This window comes from Diabrotica virgifera, chromosome 4 (assembly GCF_917563875.1).
Source record: "Diabrotica virgifera virgifera chromosome 4, PGI_DIABVI_V3a".
Classification (NCBI taxonomy): Eukaryota; Metazoa; Arthropoda; class Insecta; order Coleoptera; family Chrysomelidae; genus Diabrotica; species Diabrotica virgifera.
Window position 1 is genome coordinate 96,530,837 of NC_065446.1, and position 21,687 is coordinate 96,552,523.

The following is a 21,687-nucleotide window of genomic DNA, read 5'->3' on the forward strand; positions in this document are numbered from 1 at the left end:
AGATTAAAAATGCATACTTGTATTTAATATTTTCCAAAGAAAACTAGATTTCTGAAAAAAATTAAATAACGCCTCCTAGCTGGCATATTACTTATTAGGCTGGTTCGAAATTATAACCCTAACATTGATGAAAAAGATCTGTTTTCAACAAGACCAAGATTGCAAAATTTGATTTAGCCGGACTTACAGCCATTTTTTCATAACAAGGTTCCCACTCACCCCCACCTTTTATTTGCAAAGGTAGACTTAAACTTGTGAAATCAAATATGCGCAGAATTTTATGAAGAATACGATGATTTCCAGTGCCCCGTCATTGGGAAAATTTTGTAAAATTTAAATTTTTAAATTTTTGATATTCAATTACGCCCTCTAACAGTGGACCCACAATTATGAAAATAATTTCCAGGCTTTTCCCGAGGCAACTTTGTTATAAACATTTTTTTCTCGAAGCTGTACAATAAACGGTTCCTGAGATAGGGCCGAGAGCCATTCTTATTGGGACACCCGGTACAACTGAAATTTTTATATATACCTATATATTATATCTTAAGGTGTGTCGTCTACCCGCTTAATGATGTCACGAGCCGCCACTGCTTGTTTCCTATGTCAGAGAGCGTTAGACTTAAAGATTTGCACTGTTGGGGTAGATGATCAATTCAAAGATTATTGTTATTTATTCAGTACTGTGTTATGTTTATATTACGTTTATATTTAAGACATTATTATCTCTATTTTCAGTCATTGCTACTTTGCTCCTCGCGTTGGCAATATGTTTAATATCATCTATTAAACAATGGATTTATTGCCTCATGTAAAATAACGCTAATTTTCTCAGAACTTAATTTGCCTACATGTTATTCAAAAGCGTAGAAAAACTATTATTTCAAATGAAAATGTCGTTTGTAGTTGTTATTCTCTTTTAACAAATATTTTACCTGTTACTCTAGCCCAGTTGTAACAGGTAAAATATTGATACAAAAATTAAATGTATACTACTTAAAATAAAAACACATTAGGAAATAATCAAAGGAAATATTTTGATTTCGATCTCCAGTAATATTTTAATATTTTGAGTTGTTACAAATTTTGCCTAGACCGTGTTCTTTAATTTATTAAGGGTAGGGTATAGTTTGAAATCAAGCACATTTTTGTGATTTTTTTTAACTTCGGTACAATTACTTTATTTTTAAATTAAATAAGTTTATTAAGTACAATTTAAAGAATATTCAAAAAAATTTTCAACAAAATATATTGAAAAATAAGCCAACAGTGGCAAATTTTTACAGACACCTCAAAAAAAATGGATTTTGCGGTGGACATCAGAACTCGTCACCGGATCATGTGAAACAAAAAATTCAAAAAGATTTTATTAGCTTATGAATTTCTCGAGGTAACGCTGTTGAGTTTTTGTAATTTTAACGATTTTTGAGTTTTTGGTATGAAGTTATTATCCTCGGAAGTAAAAAAAAACGAGATTCTTTGTAACAAAAGGGTAAAAATAAACAATTGTATTACTGTTAAACAAAAAATAAGCATAAAAACAAATATTTCTCGACAACGTTACCTCAATAAATGTCTAAAGAAGATCTATGCAAAATTTCAGGTGGATTGGTCAAGTAGTTTTTGAGTTACAATGTCCACCGCCTTTGAAAAGCAGTTTTGAAAAAAAGCGTTTAAAGTTTTGACAACATCGTCTTCTTGTTTGTCTGTCAAACCGTAAAGTAATGCATACCGAAATATATTTTTGAATCGCGGAGTAATCTATAAAAGAAAAGGGGAACAGTTGTTGAATGTTTCTCACTACGCTCAAGCGTGCTGGTGCGAAACCGCGGCAAAGCGAGTCGAAGGTAGGAATATTCAACACGCTTTATCTCTGGTAATTTTACTCCGATCAATCTGAAATAATCAGAAAGTATTCTTGCGTCATCATTTAAAGCATACGAAATAAGTCGAAAGTCTATTCCACACAACTGCAAGTGACAGAAAGTGGATACTGCTCCGATCACGGATTATATTAAAAAATTTGACGTTATCATATAAATAGAAAGTAACATGTTACTATCGAACAAGCGAGACGTGGCGCGTGACCTTGTCGTATTGTGCATTTATCGCTGTGTATTTTCGGGCAAGGTCAGCCGCCAGGACTCGTTTGTCAGATAGTACTTTTGTTTAAAATTTTGTTGCAGAATTACAGCTACATTTAAAGTGTCTTAATAAATTCTTTTAATATCATTAGTGCAGTTAAATATTTGTTATAATATAAATGTTAATTTGACAATAAAATATTTTCTTTTTGTTATCTATTTCTCTTTTACGGAAACTTAAACAAAACCATTCCTTAACTGTGAATGAGGTTAACTTTGTATGTAAATTAACGGAAAAATAGAATACACTTACCATAAAATTTCAAACTCCAATATAAAATTAGTTGTGAAAACAACAGTTTGTGTAATATAAATAACTTCTAAATGCAAAAACAGGACAAAAAACAGCAAAGAAGCCAACAAATTGACAGTGACAAGTAAACAAACCAGAAACGTCAAACAAATTGTACTTAAAATCTGAAAACGTCCCAAGAGTATTTTTTGTATACCTATATATATTTTCAAAAAACCTTTTTATCACATAGTGGTGTAAGGCGACAATACATTACATACAATACAATATTACATTATGGTACATTATAATACAATTCAAAAACAACTTAATCTTAAATTTAACTAGTAACTGCTATACATTTATATTATATACAAATTTGACCCATTCCTTCTTATTTCTAGCCAGCGTCCTTGCTTCTATCCACGTTGTTCCCCTTTTCTGGATTATTTTGCCTAGTGTTCTATCCCATGTTTTTCGTGGTCTACTTTTCTTCTTTCTTCTTTGCGTTTTTGCCTGCCAAATTTCTTTCACCGGTTTTGTCTGATCCATTCTCTGCAGATGACCCCACCAACTGAGTTGCCTTCTCTCTATAAATTCTAACGTTGACTCGATTTCCAAATCTTCTCTTATTTGAGTGTTCCGTAGTCTATCTCTTTTGGTAACTCTTCGAACTCGTCTAAGATATTTCATTTCTACTGCCTGTATTTTACTCTTTTGTCGTTTTGTTAGTACCCATGACTCGCAACCAAAGGTTAATACAGGTCTATATATTGACTTGAACACATTAATTTTTGTTTTTCGTGTTATTTCTTTTTTATTTATGAATTTATTGCTCATTGCATGGTATAGGTTCATTGTTTTTTGAATTCTATTGTTAATTTCTGTTTCCTGTCTTCCGTTGTCTTCTAATTCTACTCCTAAGTACATATTGGAATGTTCGTGCTTGTTCTATATTTACTTCTTCTCTTTTTATGTTTATCTTTTCTTCTTCTTCCTTTTCCCCCATGACCATAACTTTTGTTTTATTTTTATTAATTGTCATTCCATATTTTTTTAGTGTTTCATTCCATATTTCTATATTTCTTTGTAGTTGTTTCTCATTTTCAGCCAATATGACAACGTCATCGGCGAATGCTCCTTCTGGAATGTCTACTCTTCTTAAATTTCTATAACCTACATGCATTTTTTTCACTTTTACTTTACATTCTTTAATTATCTCATCCATGTAAATTATAAACAGTGTTGGACTTAATCCTCCTCCTTCTCTTAGTCCCTCGGTGGTAGTAAATGGTTTTGATGTTCTCGTTTGGCTGATGATATAATTCACATTGTTGTAACTGTTCTTAATTACCCTTATCATTTTGTTACTTATACCTCTCTTGTCTAATATTTCCCATAATTTTTGCCTTGGTACCGTGTCAAAAGCCTTTTCAAGATCGATGTAAGCCATATACATTTTTTTCTCCTGTTGTTGATATTTTTCTATTATTTGCTTGATTGTAAATATATGATCCTGGGTGCTTCTGCCTTTTCTGAAACCGCTTTGTGATTCCTCGAGTGTGCTGTCAATTTTTCCGATTATTCTTTTGTTCAGTATTTTTTCGTATATTTTCATGGTAGTGCTTAACAGTGTTATTCCTCTGTAATTGTTGCAATCTCTTCTATCGCCCTTTTTATAAATCGGCACTATCTGTGCCTTCTGCCAGGCCATCGGTATCTGTTCTTTTCTCCAAACTGCATTAAATATTTTTAATAATAGCTCTGTTGCACTTTGTCCCATTTTTTTTTAACATTTCACTGGTTATTCTCTCATAGCCTGGTGCTTTTCCGTTTTTCATTTCTGCAATAGCTTCTTGCAGTTCATTTATGGTTATAGGGTCTATGTCTACTTCTATTCTTTGGTTCGCTACATTGTTTTCTTCTTGATAGCAGTGAGTTCGTAGCATCTTTTGGAAATATTCTCTCCATCTGTTCATTATTTCATTTTCTTCTGTAATTTCGCCAGTTTTATTCTTTATGTTTTCTATTTCTTGAATTCTTTCTTTTCTCATTGATTTTAATACTCCATAGAACAGTTTTTGATTCTCTTTAGTGTTTGTTTCTATATTTTCTCCAAATTCTGTCCATTTGTCCTTCTTTGCCTTTGTAACCAGTTCTTTTACTAGTCTCTTGTGTTTTTTATATTCTTCATAGTTTTCTGGTGTTTTGTTTTGTAAGTATATTTTCCAAGCATGTTTCTTTCTTTTAACTTATTATTTTATTTCTTCATTCCACCATGCAGTTTGCTTTCTTTTATTGCTCTTTTTACTTGTTCCACATACTTCTGTCGCTGTATTTAGTATTATCTCTTTGAGTCCATTTTTGTACCTATCTCTTTTCGATGTACTGAGTATAGAGCGTTCATAAAAATAACATGTGTCTTTACTTAACAGGCGGTAGCTGGTTTGTCTTTAGTTTCATCCATGGAAGACAATGATGCCAGATAAAAAGTATGTGATTTATCTCGCCAGGTATTAATGACACACGTGTAAAGAATCCTGGACTCAAGTGTAATATTATTTTAAAAGTATTTTATTTAAAAATCTTTTAACGTTTTAGATAAACATGAATCAGAAAATTATAGAACTCCGCCACCTACTAAGAAAGGACAAATAAAGGAAATTTTCAGCCCGTACGATAAAACTTCTCTTAAAAAGAAAGTTGAAGCGTTTGAAAAGCTTGGAAGCTCATCAAATATTTTGTAAGTATATCTTAAAAAGAGCGATGTTGTATGTATACATCTATACATGTATATATCTTATATCATTATACATTTTTAGGGAAAGTGCTTCAAAAATTCCAATAAGGGAAGATGCAAACACTGATCCAGTAAAAAGTAAACAGTATACACCATTCACAAACAAATTTATGCCAAAAACTACTAGTACTTCTCTGAAGATGAATAGACTCGTTTCATGTAATTCTACGAGTAAGGATACCAGTGTATCGATGAAATCTTTGAGCGCTCTAAAAGCTTCACAGGCGGAGTATCGTGAATTAGAGAAAAGAAGACAGGAAAAAGAGAAAGAAGCACAGTTGAAGAAGGAAGCGCTGCTTCTGGCTCAAGCCGAAGAGAAAAGACGAAAACGAGAGGAAAAACAGTTAAAGGTAAACATTTTTAATGAAATCTTGCTACTTTTAAGTACATTTCACTCTTTAAATATATTTTTAGGCTCAGCAACAACGCGATATGATTCAAAAGGAAAGAGAAAAGCAATTGGAGATTCAAAAGTTAAAAGAAGAAAAATATAAACAGGCAGTTGCGGAAAAAGAAGAAAAGTTGCAGAAGATGAAAGAAGAAGCTGAGAAAAAACGTCTGCTGGCTAAACATAAAGCTAAAGTAGCCAAGGAGTCACAGTCAGCGTAAGTAGAATAAAAGTAAACTTTTATTTCATACAATAAAATTGTTTCATACTTCTTCTTCTCACAAGTACATTAAGGGGGGATATGGTTTGAAATCAACATTTCAAGAACCTCTTTGTGAATTTTATTTTGATACTAAGGTAGAATGATTTTATTTTTAAATTAAATAAACATATTCAATACAATTCAAAAAAAAATCAAAACAAAATATTGAAAAATAAGCCAACGGTGACAAATTTTTACAGACACCAATAAAAAAATGGATTTTTAAACAAAAAATTCACATAGATTTTATTAGCCTATGAGGTAACGCTGTCGAGTTTTGTTAGTTTTAACAATTTTTGAGTTTAACGAAATTTTTTGTAAAAAAATGGTGAAAATTAACATAGTATTATTATTGTTAAACAAAAAATAAGCATAAAACAAAAAATATGTCGACATCGTTACCTCACGAAATGTCATAAAGAAAATATATGCAAAATAATATGTGCAAAATCGAGGTTGATCGGTCATGTAGTTTTTGAGTTGCAATATCCAACGCCTTTGACAAAAGCAGGAGAAACACGCGTTTAAAGTTTTGACAACTTTTAGTTTCAATTTCTTGTTTGTCTGTCAAATCGTAAAGTGATACATGCCGAAATAAATTTTTGTATCGCGGAGCAATAGACGGAGAGGCAGCGCTGAAAAATATCTTTGAATTTACTAAAGCTAGATTTTCACAGTTGATTACTGTGAGTGTGTAGAGATACATACTACGGTCGGTCAAGCGAAACGTAGAACAGGGGTTACTGAGAGGGTATCAAAGTTGCTTTCCTACGAAGGTAATTAAATACATTTACTAAGGCTGAAAACCGGGGCTGTTTCATGGAGACTTGAGCTGCAGACTCTGTAACAGAGAACCTGAAACAGTCAACCATATTTTGCATGACTGTGAGGCATTGGATCGGAGGCGGCAAACACTTTTCGGAGACAGCGAAATGACTCCAAAATTATATGGCACCCACCCACTAGACCTGTACAAGCTGGTACAGGGTTCCAGAATTCTGGAATGGGTTTCATAAACAATGGAAGATGTACAATAAGCCAAGTGGCTGCAGTACAACCGGTTCACAACAGACGGCTTCCAGGGAAAAAAAGGCTGAAAACCAGTACACACATTCTAAATTAAATATAAATAAAAGTTATTATAGTCGGTCAGCTGTATGTCGGGACAGAGCCGGTCGGTCGGCCCCAATAGCCGATTGAGGAAATCAAGCATTTTGGCTCGCAATTTTTTCGTCCAGCATGGATTTACTTGAAATTTTCACAGAAGGTAGGGAATAGTCCAAGGATCATTTTCTATATTATGCCGTTATCATACGCAAAAACCTTGGGGGTGGTTGCCACCCCATCTCGGGGGTGGGAATTTTTTATTACATTGTAACAATGTAATTCGATGGAAACAGTGATTCTAATAAAAAATGTTTTTTACATTTTCTTCGTAGAACTAATATTTTTCGAGTTATTCGCGCTTGAAAATTACAGTTTTTCGACGAAAAAATCGACTTTTTTAGAGGGTTTTTTGAGAATACCTCGAAAAATATACATTTAATCAAAAAATTGTAGATATCAAAATTGTATCTTTTAGTGACACAAACCAAATTATTTTCCAATAATATCTTTAAGACTAATACAAACCGAGATACGGCGTGTTAAAGGTTAGCTTTTTTCGTCAAATGCATAATTTGAAATATTCAAAGCCAAATAATGGGAAAAATTTGCATTCTTCGAGGAAAACTTAAATAATCTTTTTTCAAGTATATAATTAGATCTTTCAAAAAATAATAATAAATAGTTTCTAGCATGAAAATTAAGCGACTTATAATCAAAAAAATGTCGGTAGCTGCTTTTCTCTACGAAAAAATCAGTGAATACAACCCCTAACTACCTTCCTAATTCAAAACTGGTCTTCACCTTTCTGTAGTTCCTTTTATATTTATATTATCAATACCGTCAAGGAGTTTGACCTATTTAAAATGCCTAGTTTTGGAAAAATATTATATCTCACTGTGTACTGATTTTCAGCCTTAGTAAATGGATTTAATTACCTTCGTAGGAAAGCAACTTTGATACCCTCTCAGAAATGAGACCACTCAAAAATGATTTTGTAGGATTTTTAGAGCTATAAGACTGTGTAAATCAAATTCCGTAAGATGCCTTAGTTTTTAATTGAGGCGGATTTAAAGGACTCAAATAAGGGGGTGTTTGCTGGTAAATGGAGGTTTTAAACAGCTATAGTTCTTAGGCCCCCATATAAAATTATTATTTATGACCACACCGTTGAAACTTTTTGTACTTGTTATTTGGGTGGAGTCGGACAAATTTCGAGCTTAGCGCATCATGGCAGTGGGGCGTTTGTCTGTCAAGCGGTCACGAAGTTGTCAATTTTATGCAAGAAAAAAATTTATAACCACATTGGTCACTTTATTTTAATCAATGGTTTTTATCGTATAAACAGCGAAAATAATTTTGTCGGACAAAAATATTGGGGCATACGACGCGTCGGACACGCTAAATATGTCAAATTTATGAAAATAAAAAATTTATTACCACATTGCTAATTTTATCAGAATATACCATAAAACATTTTTACAATAATGTGGTAACCTTGTCGGACAATTTTCACGGGGCATATGCACAGTCGGACGCGCCGAAGATGTCAATTTCCTGAAAATTTTTTATATATTACCACAGATGTCATTTTTATTTTGTGCTGTTCTTTTACATGTGTAATGCATATTGGATCACTTGTCGGACAAAAATAATGGGGCGTTTTGGAGATACAGGGTGTCAAAGTTAAACTTTTTTTTTATTTATTATCGAATATTTCCTGACAGGTATGAGATAACAACATGAAATTTGGTATGTGGGGGTTTCTTGGGTCGAGGAAACTAAATTCCCTACCAAAAATTATGCATTGCCCAGAGGGCGCCACATACGCCTTTCAGCACTCATTTATTACGTTCAATTTTTTTATCCCTCACTCTGTATAATTTTGACATTAAAATTTTTATTGTCCTATTAGTTTTACTTAAAAAAGGTATACTTCTTTCATCTCCCTAAACTCAACCGTTTTCGAGATAAACGCATTTTAAATCTGCGATACACCATCATTTTTAGCATAATATCATTGTAGTTACACCCGAAAAATAACTTAAAACCATAAAATTATCCAAAAATGTATCGCAAATTTCTTCAAATGGAATTTGCGATGCAATGACATAAATTTGAGAACTGCTATATATTATGCTAATATTATGCTAAAAATGATGGTGTATCGCAGATTTAAAATGCGTTTATCTCGAAAACGGTTGAGTTTAGGGAGATCAAAGAAGTATACCTTTTTTAAGTAAAAATAATAGGAAAATAAAAATTTTAATGTCAAAATTATACAGAGTGAGGTATAAAAAAATTGAACGTAATAAATGAGTGCTGAAAGGCGTATGTGGCGCCCTCTGGGCAATACATAATTTTTGGTAGGGAATTTAGTTTTCTCGATCCAAAAACCCCCACATACCAAATTTCATGTTGTTATCTCATACCTGTCAGGAAATATTCAATAATATATAAAAAAATTTTAACTTTGATATCCTGTATCTCGGTTATTATAAAATTTGTACTAAGATAAGTTTAAATCTAAGCTAACTAACTAAGCTTAAATCGGTCTATTTTTACCTCAGGAACCTGACGTTAAGCTATGGCCCATTATTTACGAAATTTTACCTGTATATAAATTAAATGAAATTGAATGTATTGTTTCTCGATTCCACGTTAAGATATATATGGTCGCCTTCTATGATTATCTCTCAAATGATCTAGTGTCCATCGAATGTACACTAGAGTTTTTTTTCTATTCGAAATAGAATAAAAAATTATTTTAATGGCCGGTAAATGAACTCGTATTGCTCTATTTTTATATAAATCTATCTAAATTTAGCGTCGCAACCACTACAACTACATAAACCATTTCGGCGATAATGATCAAATGGATTATACTTTTGGAACTAGATACCTTCTAATCGGTATTACCGAATTTGATCACTAAATATGAGTTTGAAACGTATTGAGAAGTAGTGTCTGATGCATCCAAGGTCAAGTAGGATAACCGAAGGTATTATAGGACTATTGAGCTTGAAAAACCGGTTTTCCTATAGGAAATAGATTTGATCACACTTATGAAGGCTATAACTTAAAAATTCGAATTTTTCCAGATAGAGGTATACACCGATAGACGCATCTGGAGTCCTCCTTATTTGTTGGCGCAATTTGTAGGTTGAAATTTTGAGTAATTGTCTAAAAACCAAAATTTTCAAAGTTTAGTTTTTCGGGTTTTCAGCTGTACTGAGCCGTGTGTATCTCTGATCTTAACCACTTAAGCACTATTTGAAAGCTTAACTCAACGCTATTAATTTGGTGTACTTTTGGTTTTCCTGTCTCTTCTTGAACCTAAGATTTATACCCCCAAAAAATATGCCGTTTTGTACCTACCAAGTCCTATAGCTGGCTTATGGGTGGTCGAAAGTCACAAGCTATACCGGTTCTGAATCGGCCCTGACCCCCTCTTAAAACATAGAAAAGAAATTCAGATCGGTATAACTTTTCCACAAACATACAAAACATTTTCCCCTTTTTAAATAGAAATTGAGTAAAATTTCTGAGATCGGTAACTTTTGAATGATATATACAATTTTCAAAATGGCATTGGGATAAGACAGAGAGATTCCCTGAGTCCTCTGTTGTTCAACCTGATCATGGACGAAATAATAAAAAAAGTATTAAAAAAGTATATTATTAAAAGTATTATAAAATAACAAAAAAAGGATACCAAATGGGAGAAAAACCACTTAAAATAATCTGCTATGCAGACGACGCAATACTAATCTCTCAAAGTGAAGATGATTTACAACGTATGCTGCACGAATTTAATATAACCGCTAGAAAATTTAACATTTTAATTTCCCCAAAAAAGACTAAATGCATGGTTACAACAGTAGATCTAATAAGGTGTAAATTAGAGCTGGAGGGTCAAATAATAGAACAAGTCATGGAGTTTAAATATCTAGGCATCAAACTATGCAACTACGGAAAGCTCGAAACAAAAGTGGAAGATCAGATGAATAAAGCAAACAGAGCCGCAGGTTGCCTGAATGAAACAATATGGAGAAATAAAAACATCAGAAAAGAAGTGAAAGGCAGAATTTACAAAAGAGTCATCAAACCAATAATGACATACGCGGCAGAAACACAACCTGATACAGAAAGGACAAAAAAAGCTATAGAAACAGCAGAGATGAAAACATTGCGAAAAATCAATGGTAAGACGCTGTGGGATATAGCTAGAAGTGTAGATATATGAAGGGGATGCAAGGTGGACAACATTAATAACTGGATGAAAAGCAGAAGGGTAGAATGGAACGACCACATAAGCCGAATGACAACAAATAGAGTAGTAAGAACGGACAGAGACGGTTCCCCAATAGGAAGACGATCAGGGGGAAGACCACGAAAAAGATGGAATGACAACTTACTGGAGGCACATTGAAAAACAGACAGAGTAATGTCTATATAAAAAGAAGAAGAAGAAGAGAAGAATTTTCAAAATTAAACATGCGTTGAAAATCGGAATTAAATTTTCGAAATTTTTGGGAGATTTGGGGACGAGAACGAAAAACAGACCCTAAATGGGAATGGCCGTAACATCCACACCCTTGTACCAAAATGGATGGTTGACATATGTCTCTCTTCCTATATTTTAAGATTGGATTTGGCCCAATTTTTTCAATTCAGTCACATTTAGAAAATCGAAAATTTCTTGTATAATATAGTGTCGCATGTACGGGAACAGCCGTTCTCTGGGATATAAAAAAATAATAAGCATCAAGGAGACCAAAGCGAACTATAAACTATTTTTCTCGGTTAGATCTACATAGATCAAACTGAAAATTTGTAGAAATACTCCTTATAATGTTTATAAGGACGTAACGTAGAGAACATTCCAAAATTTTAGAAAAATTTTCCGAAATTTTCCCTCTTGTCGGAAAATCTTTTTGGAAAATTTTGGGTAAAACTCACCGTCATGCCCTTTTAAGTGTTGTACATAGCGTATGTACCAATTTATAGCTAAATCGATTCAAAAGAAACCGAGAAACACTGTTTTAAATTTTTTTTGATAATACCTCCTCCTCGATAGCCTAAAAGACTTATGCTTTTTGTTCGTTTGCCCCAACATTTTTGTCAGACAATTAGATTTTTTGTTCAAGAATATAATTACTTGTAACTTCCTGCCTTTGTCGGAAAATTGGTTTTAAAGATCAGGGATGCACGAACCCAACAGAGTTTAAAAGTATAATTTATTAATAAAAATTAAATTTTTTTGTCCGACTTTGGATTTGACCCAATATTTTTGTCAGACACTTAGATTTTTTTATTTAGAATATGTGGGTACAGCTCTACGTCATACCCTTTTAAATGTTTTACTTAGTGTGTGTACCAATTTTCAGCTATATCGATTTAAAAATAACCGAGAAAAACTGTTTTAAATTTTTTTTTTGATAATACCTCCTCGTCGATATCATAAAAGAATTCAGTTTTCTGTTCGTTTGCCCCAACATTTTTGTCAGACAATTACATTTTTTGTTTAAGAATATAATTAATTGTAACTTACTACCTTTGTCGGAAAAATGGTTGTAAAGATAAGGGATACACGAACCCAGCATAGTTTAAAAGTATAGTTTATCAATAAAAATTAAATTTTTTGTCCGACTGTCGAGTTGCCCCAATATTTTTGTCCGACACTTTGACTTTTTGATTAAAAATATAATTACTTATAACCTACTAATGTTGTCGGAAAAATGGTTTTAAAGGTAAGTGTTGCACGAACCCAGTATTGTTTAAAAGACAGTTTATTAATAAAAATTAAATTTTTTGTCCGACTTTGGATTTGACCCAATATTTTTGTCGGACACTTAGATTTTTTGATTTAGAATATAACTACTTATAACCTGATACTTGTGTTGGAAATTTTTTTTAATTGGAAAAAAAACTACAGAACGATGTTTGTCGTTGTTCAAGGAGTATGTAAGCAAATATCAGATCACAATTTTTCTAAAATTTTCCCTCTTGTCGGAAATTTTTTTTAAAAAATTTTGAGTACAGCTCTACGTCATACCCTTTTAAATATTTTACTTAGTGTGTGTACCAATTTTGAGCTAAATCGATTCAAAAATAACCGAGAAAACTCTTTTAAAATTTTTTGATATTACTTTCTCGTCGATAGCCTAAAAGAATTAAGTTTTCTGTTCGTTTGCCCCAAGATTTTTGTCAAACAATTACATTTTTTGTTTAAGAATATAATTACTTGTAACTTACTACCTTTGTCGGAAAAATGGTTGTAAAGATAAGGGATACACGAACCCAGCATACTTTAAAAGTATAGTTTATCAATAAAAATTAAATTTTTTGTCTGACTTTGGATTTGCCCCAATATTTTTGTCGGACACTTAGATTTTTTGATTTGGAATATAACTACTTATAACCTGATACATGTGCTGAAACTTTTTTTATTTCGAGAAAAAAATACAGAACGATGTTTGTCGTTGTTCAAGGAGTATGTACACAAATTATCAGATCACAATTTTTCTAAAATTTTCTCTCTTGTCGGAAAATTTTTCAAGAAAATTTTGGGTTCCGATCTACGTCATACCCTTTTAAATGCTTTACTTAGCGTGTGTACCAATTTTCAGCTAAATCGATTCAAAAGTAACCGAGAAACACTGTTTTAAATTTTTTTTTGATAATACCTCCTCGTCGATAGCCTAAAAGAATTAAGTTTTCTGTTCGTTTGCCCCAACATTTTTGTCAGACAATTACATTTTTTCTTTAAGAATATAATTACTTGTAACCTACTACTTTTGTCGGAAAAATGGTTGTAAAGATAAGGGATGCACGAACCCAGCATAATTTGAAAGTATACTTTACTAATAAAAATTAAATTTTTTGTCCGACTGTCGAGTTGCCCCAATATTTTTGTCCGACACTTTGATTTTTTGATTAAGAATATAATTACTTATAACCTACTAATGTTGTCGGAAAAATGGTTTTAAAGGTAAGGGTTGCACGAACCCCGTATTGTTTAAAAGACAGTTTATTAATAAAAATTAAATTTTTTGTCCGACTTTGGATTTGACCCAATATTTTTGTCGGACACTTAGATTTTTTGATTTAGAATATAACTACTTATAACCTGATACTTGTGTCGGAAATTTTTTTTAATTGGAAAAAAAAACTACAGAACGATGTTTGTCGTTGTTCAAGGAGTATGTACGCAAATATCAGATCACAATTTTTCTAAAATTTTCCCTCCTGTCCGAAATTTTTTTGGGAAAATTTTGGGTACAGCTCTACGTCATACCCTTTTAAATGTTTTACTTAGTGTGTGTACCAATATTCAGCTAAATCGATTCAAAAATAACCGAGAAAATCTGTTTTAAAATATTTTTGGATAGTACCTCCTCGTCCATAGCCTAAAAGAATTAAGTTTCCTGTTCGTTTGGCCCAACATTTTTGTCAGACAATTACATTTTTTGTTTAAGAGTATAATTACTTGTATCCTACTACTTTTGTCGGAAAAATGGTGGTAAAGATAAGGGATGCACGAACCCAGAATTGTTTAAAAGTATAGTTAATTAATAAAAATTAAATTTTTTGTCCGACTTTGGATGTGCCCCACTAATTATGTCGGGCACTTAGATTTTTTGATTTGGAATATAACTACTTATAACCTGATACATGTGCTGAAAAATTTTTTTTAATTCAAGAAAAAATACAGAACGACGTTTGTCGTTGTTCAAGGAGTATATATACAAATTATCAGATCAAAATTTTTCTAAAATTTTCCCTCTTGTCGGAAAATTTTTTAAGAATATTTTGGGTTCCGATCTACGTCATACCCTTTTAAATGCTTTACTTAGTGTGTGTACCAATTTTCAGCTAAATCGATTCAAAAGTAACCGAGAAACACTGTTTTAAAATTTTTTTTTGATAATACCTCCTCGTCGATAGCCTAAAAGAATTAAGTTTTCTGTTCGTTTGCCCCAACATTTTTGTCAGACAATTACATTTTTTGTTTAAGAATATAATGACTTGTAACCTACTACTTTTGTCGGAAAAATGGTTGTAAAGATAAGGGATGCACGAACCCAGCATAATTTGAAAGTATACTTTACTAATAAAAATTAAATTTTTTGTCCGACTGTCGAGTTGCCCCAATATTTTTGTCCGACACTTTGATTTTTTGATTAAGAATATAATTACTTATAACCTACTAATGTTGTCGGAAAAATGGTTGTAAATAAAAAAATTTCAGGAAATTGACATCTTCGGCGCGTCCGACTGCGCATATGCCCCGTGAAAATTGTCCGACAAGGTTACCACATTATTGTAAAAATGTTTTATGGTAGATACCGTTAAAATTATCCATGTGGTAATAAATTTATTATTTTCATAAATTTGACATATTTAGCGTGTCCGACGCGTCATATGCCCCAATATTTTTGTCCGACAAAATTGTTTTCGTTGTTTATATGATAAAATCCATTGATTAAAATAGAATGACCAATGTGGTAATAAATTTTTTTCTTGCATAAAATTGACACCTTCGTCACCGCTTGACAGACAAACGCCCCACTACCATAATGCGCCAAGCTCAAAATTTGTCCGACTCCACAAAAATAACAAGTACAAAAAGTTTCAACGGTGTGGTCATAAATAATAATTGTATATGCGGGCCCAAGGCCTACTATATCTGGCTAACTATTCACTGTAATGAAAATCTATGCACAGGGTAATTTTAGTCATTAAAAAAGCTACAGTTTAGTAGTTTATCATTTTTTTCGTATCTTCAGTATTTTCGGAGATATTTTGAAGTAAAATGTGAAAAATACCAAATTGCAAAAAATCAATTTTTCTTTAAACTCCAATTTTTCCAAAATTAGTCATTTTAAATAGGTCAAACTCCTTGGGTGTATTGATAATATAAATATAAAAGAAACTACAAAAAGGTGAAGACCAATTTTGAATCAGGAAGGTAGTTAGGGGGTTGTTTTCACTGATTTTTTCGTAGAGAAAAGCAGGTACCGACATTTTTTTTATTATAAGTCGCTTAATTTTCATGCTAGATACTTTTTGTTATATTTTTTGAAAGGTCTAATTGTATACTTAAAAAAATATTATTTAAGTTTTCCTCGAAAAATGCAAATTTTTCCCATTATTTGGCTTTGAATATTTCAAATTATGCATTTGACGAAAAAAGCTAACCTTTAACATGCCGTATCTCGGTTTGTATTGGTCTTAAAGATATGGGAGAAGAATTTGGTTTGTGTTTCTAAAAGATACAATTTCGATATCTACAGTTTTTTTGATTAAATGCATATTTTTCGAGGTATTCTCAAAAAACCCTATAAAGATGTCGATTTTTTCGTCGAAAAACTGTTATTTTCCAGCGCGAATAACTCGAAAAATATTAGTTTTACGAAGAAAATGTAAAAAACATTTTTTTCTTAGAATCACTTTTTCCATCGAATTACATGGTTAAAATGTAATAAAAAATTCCCACCCCCGAGATGAGGTGGGAACCACCCCAAGGTTTTAGCGTATGATAGCGACATGATATAGAAAATGATCCTTGGGCTATTCCCTACCTTCTGTGAAAATTTCAAGTAAATCCATGCTGAACGAAATAATTGCGAGCCAAAATGCTTGATTTCCTCAATCGGCTATTGGGGCCGACCGACCGGCTCTGTCCCGTCATACAGCTGAGCGACTATAATAACTTTTATTTATATTTAATTTAGAATGTGTGTACTGATTTTCAGCCTTAGCAAATGGAAATAATTACGTTCGTAGCAAAGCAACTTTGATACCCTCTCAGTAACCCCTGTTCTACGTTTCGCTTGACCGACCGCAGTATGTTTCTCTACACACTCACAGTAACCAACTGTGAAAAATCTAGCTTTAGTAAATTCAAATAGATTTTTCAGCGCTGCCTCTTGGTCTATGATTACTGTGAGTGTGTAGAGAAACATACTGCGGTCGGTCAAGCGAAACGTAGAACAGGGGTTACTGATCGGATATCAAAGTTGCTTTCCTACGAAGTTAATTAAATCCATTTACTAAGGCTGAAAATCAGTACACACATTCTAAATTAAATATAAATAAAAGTTATTATAGTCGGTCAGCTGCATGACGGGACAGAGCCGGTCGGTCGGCCCCAATAGTCGATTGAGGGAATAAAGTATTTTGTCTCGCAATTTTTTCACACCCCATCTCGGGGGTGGGAATTTTTTATTACATTTTAACCATGTAATTCGATGGAAAAAGTGATTATAAGAAAAATATGTTTTTTACATTTTCTTCGTAAAACTAATATTTTTTGAGTTATTCGCGCTTGAAAATAACAGTTTTTCGACGAAAAAATCGACTTTTTAGAGGGTTTTTTGAGAATACCTCGAAAAATATGCATTTAATCAAAAAAACTGTAGATATCAAGTAACACAAACCAAATTATTTTTCAATAATATCTTTAAGACCAATACAAACCGAGTTAAGGTTATCTTTTTTCGTCAAATGCATAATTTGAAAATAATGGAAAAAATTTGCATTTTTCGATGAAAACAAATAATCTTTTTTCAAGTATACAATTAGACCTTTAAAAAAAATAAAAAGTTTCTAGCATGAAAATTAAGTGACTTTAATAAAAAAAAATTCGGTACTTGCTTTTCTCTATGAAAAAATCAGTGAAAACAACCCTCTAACTACCTTCCTAATTCACCTTTCTGTGGTTCCTTTTATATGTATATTATCAATACACTCAAGGAGTTTGACCTATTTAAAATGCCTAATTTTGGAAAAATTGGAAGAATTTGGTATTTTTCACCTTTTACTTCAAAATATCTCCGAAAATACTGAAGATACGAAAAAAATGATAAACTACTAAACTGTAGCTTTTTTAATGACTAAAATGACCCTGTGCATAGATTTTCATTACAGTGAATAGTTAGCCAGATATAGCTGTTTAAAACCTCTATTTACCAGCAAACACTGCCCTTATTCGAGCCCCTTAAACCCGCCCCAATTAAAAACTAAGGGATCTTACGGAATTTAATTTACACAGTCCTATAGCTCTTTAAAAATCCTACAAAATCACTTTTGAAGAAACTTTTTATCGCCAAAAATATATAGAATATTTTTCGACTCAAAAAAATTCTCAAAAAAGTCGATTTTTTCGTTGAAAAACTTATTTTCAAGCGCGAATAACTCGAAAAATATTAGTTTTTACGAAGAAAATGTAAAAACATTTTTTTCTTAGAATCACCATTTCCATCGAATTACATGGTTAAAATGTAATAAAAAATTCCCACCCCCGAGATGGGGTGGCAACCACCCCCAAGGTTTTAGCGTATGATAGCGGCATGATATAGAAAATTATCCTTGGACTATTCCCTACCTTCTGTAAAAATTTCAAGTAAATCCATGCTGGACGAAATAATTGCGAGCCAAAATGCTTCATTTCCTCAATCGACTATTGGGGTCGACCGACCGGCTTTGTCCCGTCATACAGCTGACCGATGATAATAACTTTTATTTATATTTAATTTAGAATGTGTGTACTGATTTTCAGCCTTAGTAAATGGATTTAATTACCTTCGTAGGAAAGCAACTTTGATACCCTCTCAGTAACCCATGTTCTACGTTTCGCTTGACCGACCGTAGTATGTATCTCTACACACTCACAATAATCAACTGTGAAAAATGTAGCTTTAGTAAATTCTAAGAGATTTTTCAGCGCTGCCTCTTGGTCTATAATTTACAAAAGAGAATGGGAACAGCAGTTGAATGTTTCTCGCTGCGCCCATACGCTCAAGCACGCTGGCGCCTAGCTGCTGCAAAGCGAGTCGAAAGAAGGGATATTCAACATGTTGTATTTTCGGTAATTTTGCTCCGAGCAATCTGAAATTTTCAGAAAGTATTCTTGAGGTTATATACTTTCATTTAAAATAATAAAAAAAATCGAAAATTTCAAAACTTTTAAAACCATACCCCTCTTAACTTCACAAGGAGCATTTTGGAACACAGTAAATTCACGTTCGATATTAAATATCTGTTTCTACTTGTCTTAGCAGTAACTTTGTACAGCTCGCTAATTGTTGCTTGACAGGTGACAGAAATCGTGTCCGCGCATGCGTTATGGTTATAAGAGCAACTTTAGGGCAGAGGTTATGACCTATTACGTTACGGTCAGTGGGATGTAGTAGCTTATTGCACTACAAACTTTGTTGCTATATGTAAATTGTCCGTTTCTTATCTGTTGTCGTTTAAGAAAGACTACTATATTTGGTAACCTATGTATTAAATATTTTTCGTAGGGAGGAAAAAACAATAGAAAACGAAAGAAATCTCGATAAAGGAAAAACAAAAAGGGACCAAAACGATAACAAACCTATTTACATGACGACGAGACCCCCTCTTCTTCCCACAGATGACTGTTTTGATTCAGATGATGAAGAATATCGAAATAAAAAGTATATTAAACCAAGATGGAGCAGAGGTAAGTGATATTCTAAAATGGTTTCTAGTTTACAAAATTTTTTAATGATTTTCTAAATCTTACGGAGATGAATAATCCAAAATTTACAAAATCTATATACCTAGTCGCGATCTGGATTGGTTGTAGAGAGTCGGATATCTCCGGAAGGTTAGTACTAATATGCTAAAGTTGTGAAAAATTCAGAAATAATTTTAAAACGAAAATTTGACATTCTTATTCTTAAAGTGCCGTCTCCCATTTCAAGGTTGGATATCATTATCACTATCTTTACTCTCTCTACCGCTGCTTTGAAGAGTTCTATAGAACTGCATTTAAACCAGTCCCTTAAATTCTTCAACCATGACACTCTCCATATTCCTATACTCCTTCCTCTTCTTATGTTTCCCTGTATTATCAGTCTTAGTATTTCATATCGCTCTCCCCTCATTACATGTCCTAGATATTGTAACTTTTCTACTATTATTTGCTTATTTCTCGCAATCCTTCCGTGTTCTTTTTCTTCTGTAACACCACATTTCAAATAATTGTAGCTTACAGTACCTGGCCAAATTATTAGGTCAAGCAAGGAAAAATTTACTATATGAAGTTATTTCTCTCATGATTATGAATATACAGTACAACCTGCAATATCCGGACCTGTCACATCCGGACATCCCCATATCCGGACGGTTCTGCCGTCTACTGTAATCTACCGAGAAAGACAGTCCTGGTGTTGGACAACGCACCCTCTCATCCCGACCCAAAAGAACTAAAAGATGGCGAAGTAAAGTGTCTTTTTTGCACCTAAATGTGACATCCTTCTGCCAGCCTATGGATCAAGGTATTATAGAATCTATAAAACGTGTCTATCGACAAAAGCTATTGACGTCATTGATTACTGGCACATATGAATGAGAAAACGTTTCAGAGACTATAAAAGAAGTGGCCTTGCTTGATATCCGGATCAGTCTGTCGCCACATTGATTCGAATATGGCAGGTTTTACTGTATTTGAAAAAATATTGTTTTGTTCTTTTTTTGTGAATATTATCTCATAAGGTGCGTATCCATTAGGTTCGCTACTCCGCGCTCGCTGCAACTGTTCCAATCGATAAGGCATGCGCTCCTTTACATATAAAGGTGCGTATCCATGAGGTTCGCCGCTCCGCGCTCCTGCAACTGCTATACATAGTGGATACGTTGGCGCTCCTGGACTATGCAACAGTGCGCGCTCCGCCTCAGCGCTCCAATCGGTGGTGGTTTATATGTAGAGGAGCGCATGCCGTATCGATTAGAGCAGTTGCAGGGAGTGCGGAGCAGCAAACCTAATGGATACGCACCTTAAAGTTAAAACATATTCACAAAAAAGGAACAAAACGGTATTTTTTCAAATATTCATAATCATGAGAGAAATTACAGTATAAATAGTATATTACAGTATCGGGGGTAGGGTGGTTCAAGATCTTATGTGAAAAACTCAAGTTGAATGTAAAAGCCAAGGGGCCCCCCCAATTCTTTTCTAATTGATAAAAGAAGGAAGGAGCCAAAATATGAAAGCCATAAGTCACTTGGAAGGCAGTGCTCAATACTGTTTAAATAATGGAAACGAAAATATTTTTATCGATTTTTGAAAAAATTACAAGACATGTTAGGATACAAAAACTTAATTTATTTGTTTATTTTACATTGGAACCCATATTTAAAATAAGTACATTTTATAGTGAAGACAATAATAAAAATGAACTCTTTAAATTTTGTCTTTGGAAATGGATGGTTTCTGTAGGCTTTCTAGAACGGCTTTCTTTGTTGGCTCAGTCGGGACTTGTTTTCGATTAGCCTCTACAATCTGCAGTAACAGCTGTTTTTCGTCCTTATCATTTGTTACGAGTTTGTTAAAATCCTGAAATAGTTCTACACCTCTTTCTGCGATATCATTGACCACTTTATTTTATTTACTGTATTTTTTGCCTCTTTAAACTCTGGGTCCTGTTCCCATTCACTTGGGTGCTTGTTTAAAAAGCTTTGCATAATGTTTAGCTTAGTAAACAACAACATTGTTTTACTATTAGCAAAATTTGCCAATTCACATTCATCACTTAGGAAATCGGCATTTCCTCTAATCATCCTTGGCGGTGCCGGAACAGACATCTTATTCACTATGCTCACTTTGTTGTCAAGGCTCACTTTATTGGAGAAAAGTGATAACCCGACCATTTCGTCAGATAAGTACCAAAAATGTGGCTGCAAGGCTTTCTTGATAGTTTTAGCTATATCTTCATCAATGAC

At 33.0% G+C, this 21,687-nt stretch overlaps 1 protein-coding gene across 2 annotated transcripts in view; it reads left to right on the forward strand.

The window, feature by feature from the left end:
* The window catches only part of LOC114332263 (histone-lysine N-methyltransferase, H3 lysine-79 specific), a 76,351-nt gene that overhangs the window by 51,849 nt on the left and 2,815 nt on the right, over positions 1-21,687 (forward strand). For both annotated transcript variants that reach the window (XM_028282027.2, XM_028282026.2), the window contains exons 7-10: positions 4,978-5,119; positions 5,199-5,526; positions 5,591-5,781; positions 19,242-19,423. In XM_028282027.2, the coding sequence (XP_028137828.1) occupies positions 4,978-5,119; positions 5,199-5,526; positions 5,591-5,781; positions 19,242-19,423 (843 nt within the window). The remainder of the gene's footprint in view (positions 1-4,977; positions 5,120-5,198; positions 5,527-5,590; positions 5,782-19,241; positions 19,424-21,687) is intronic.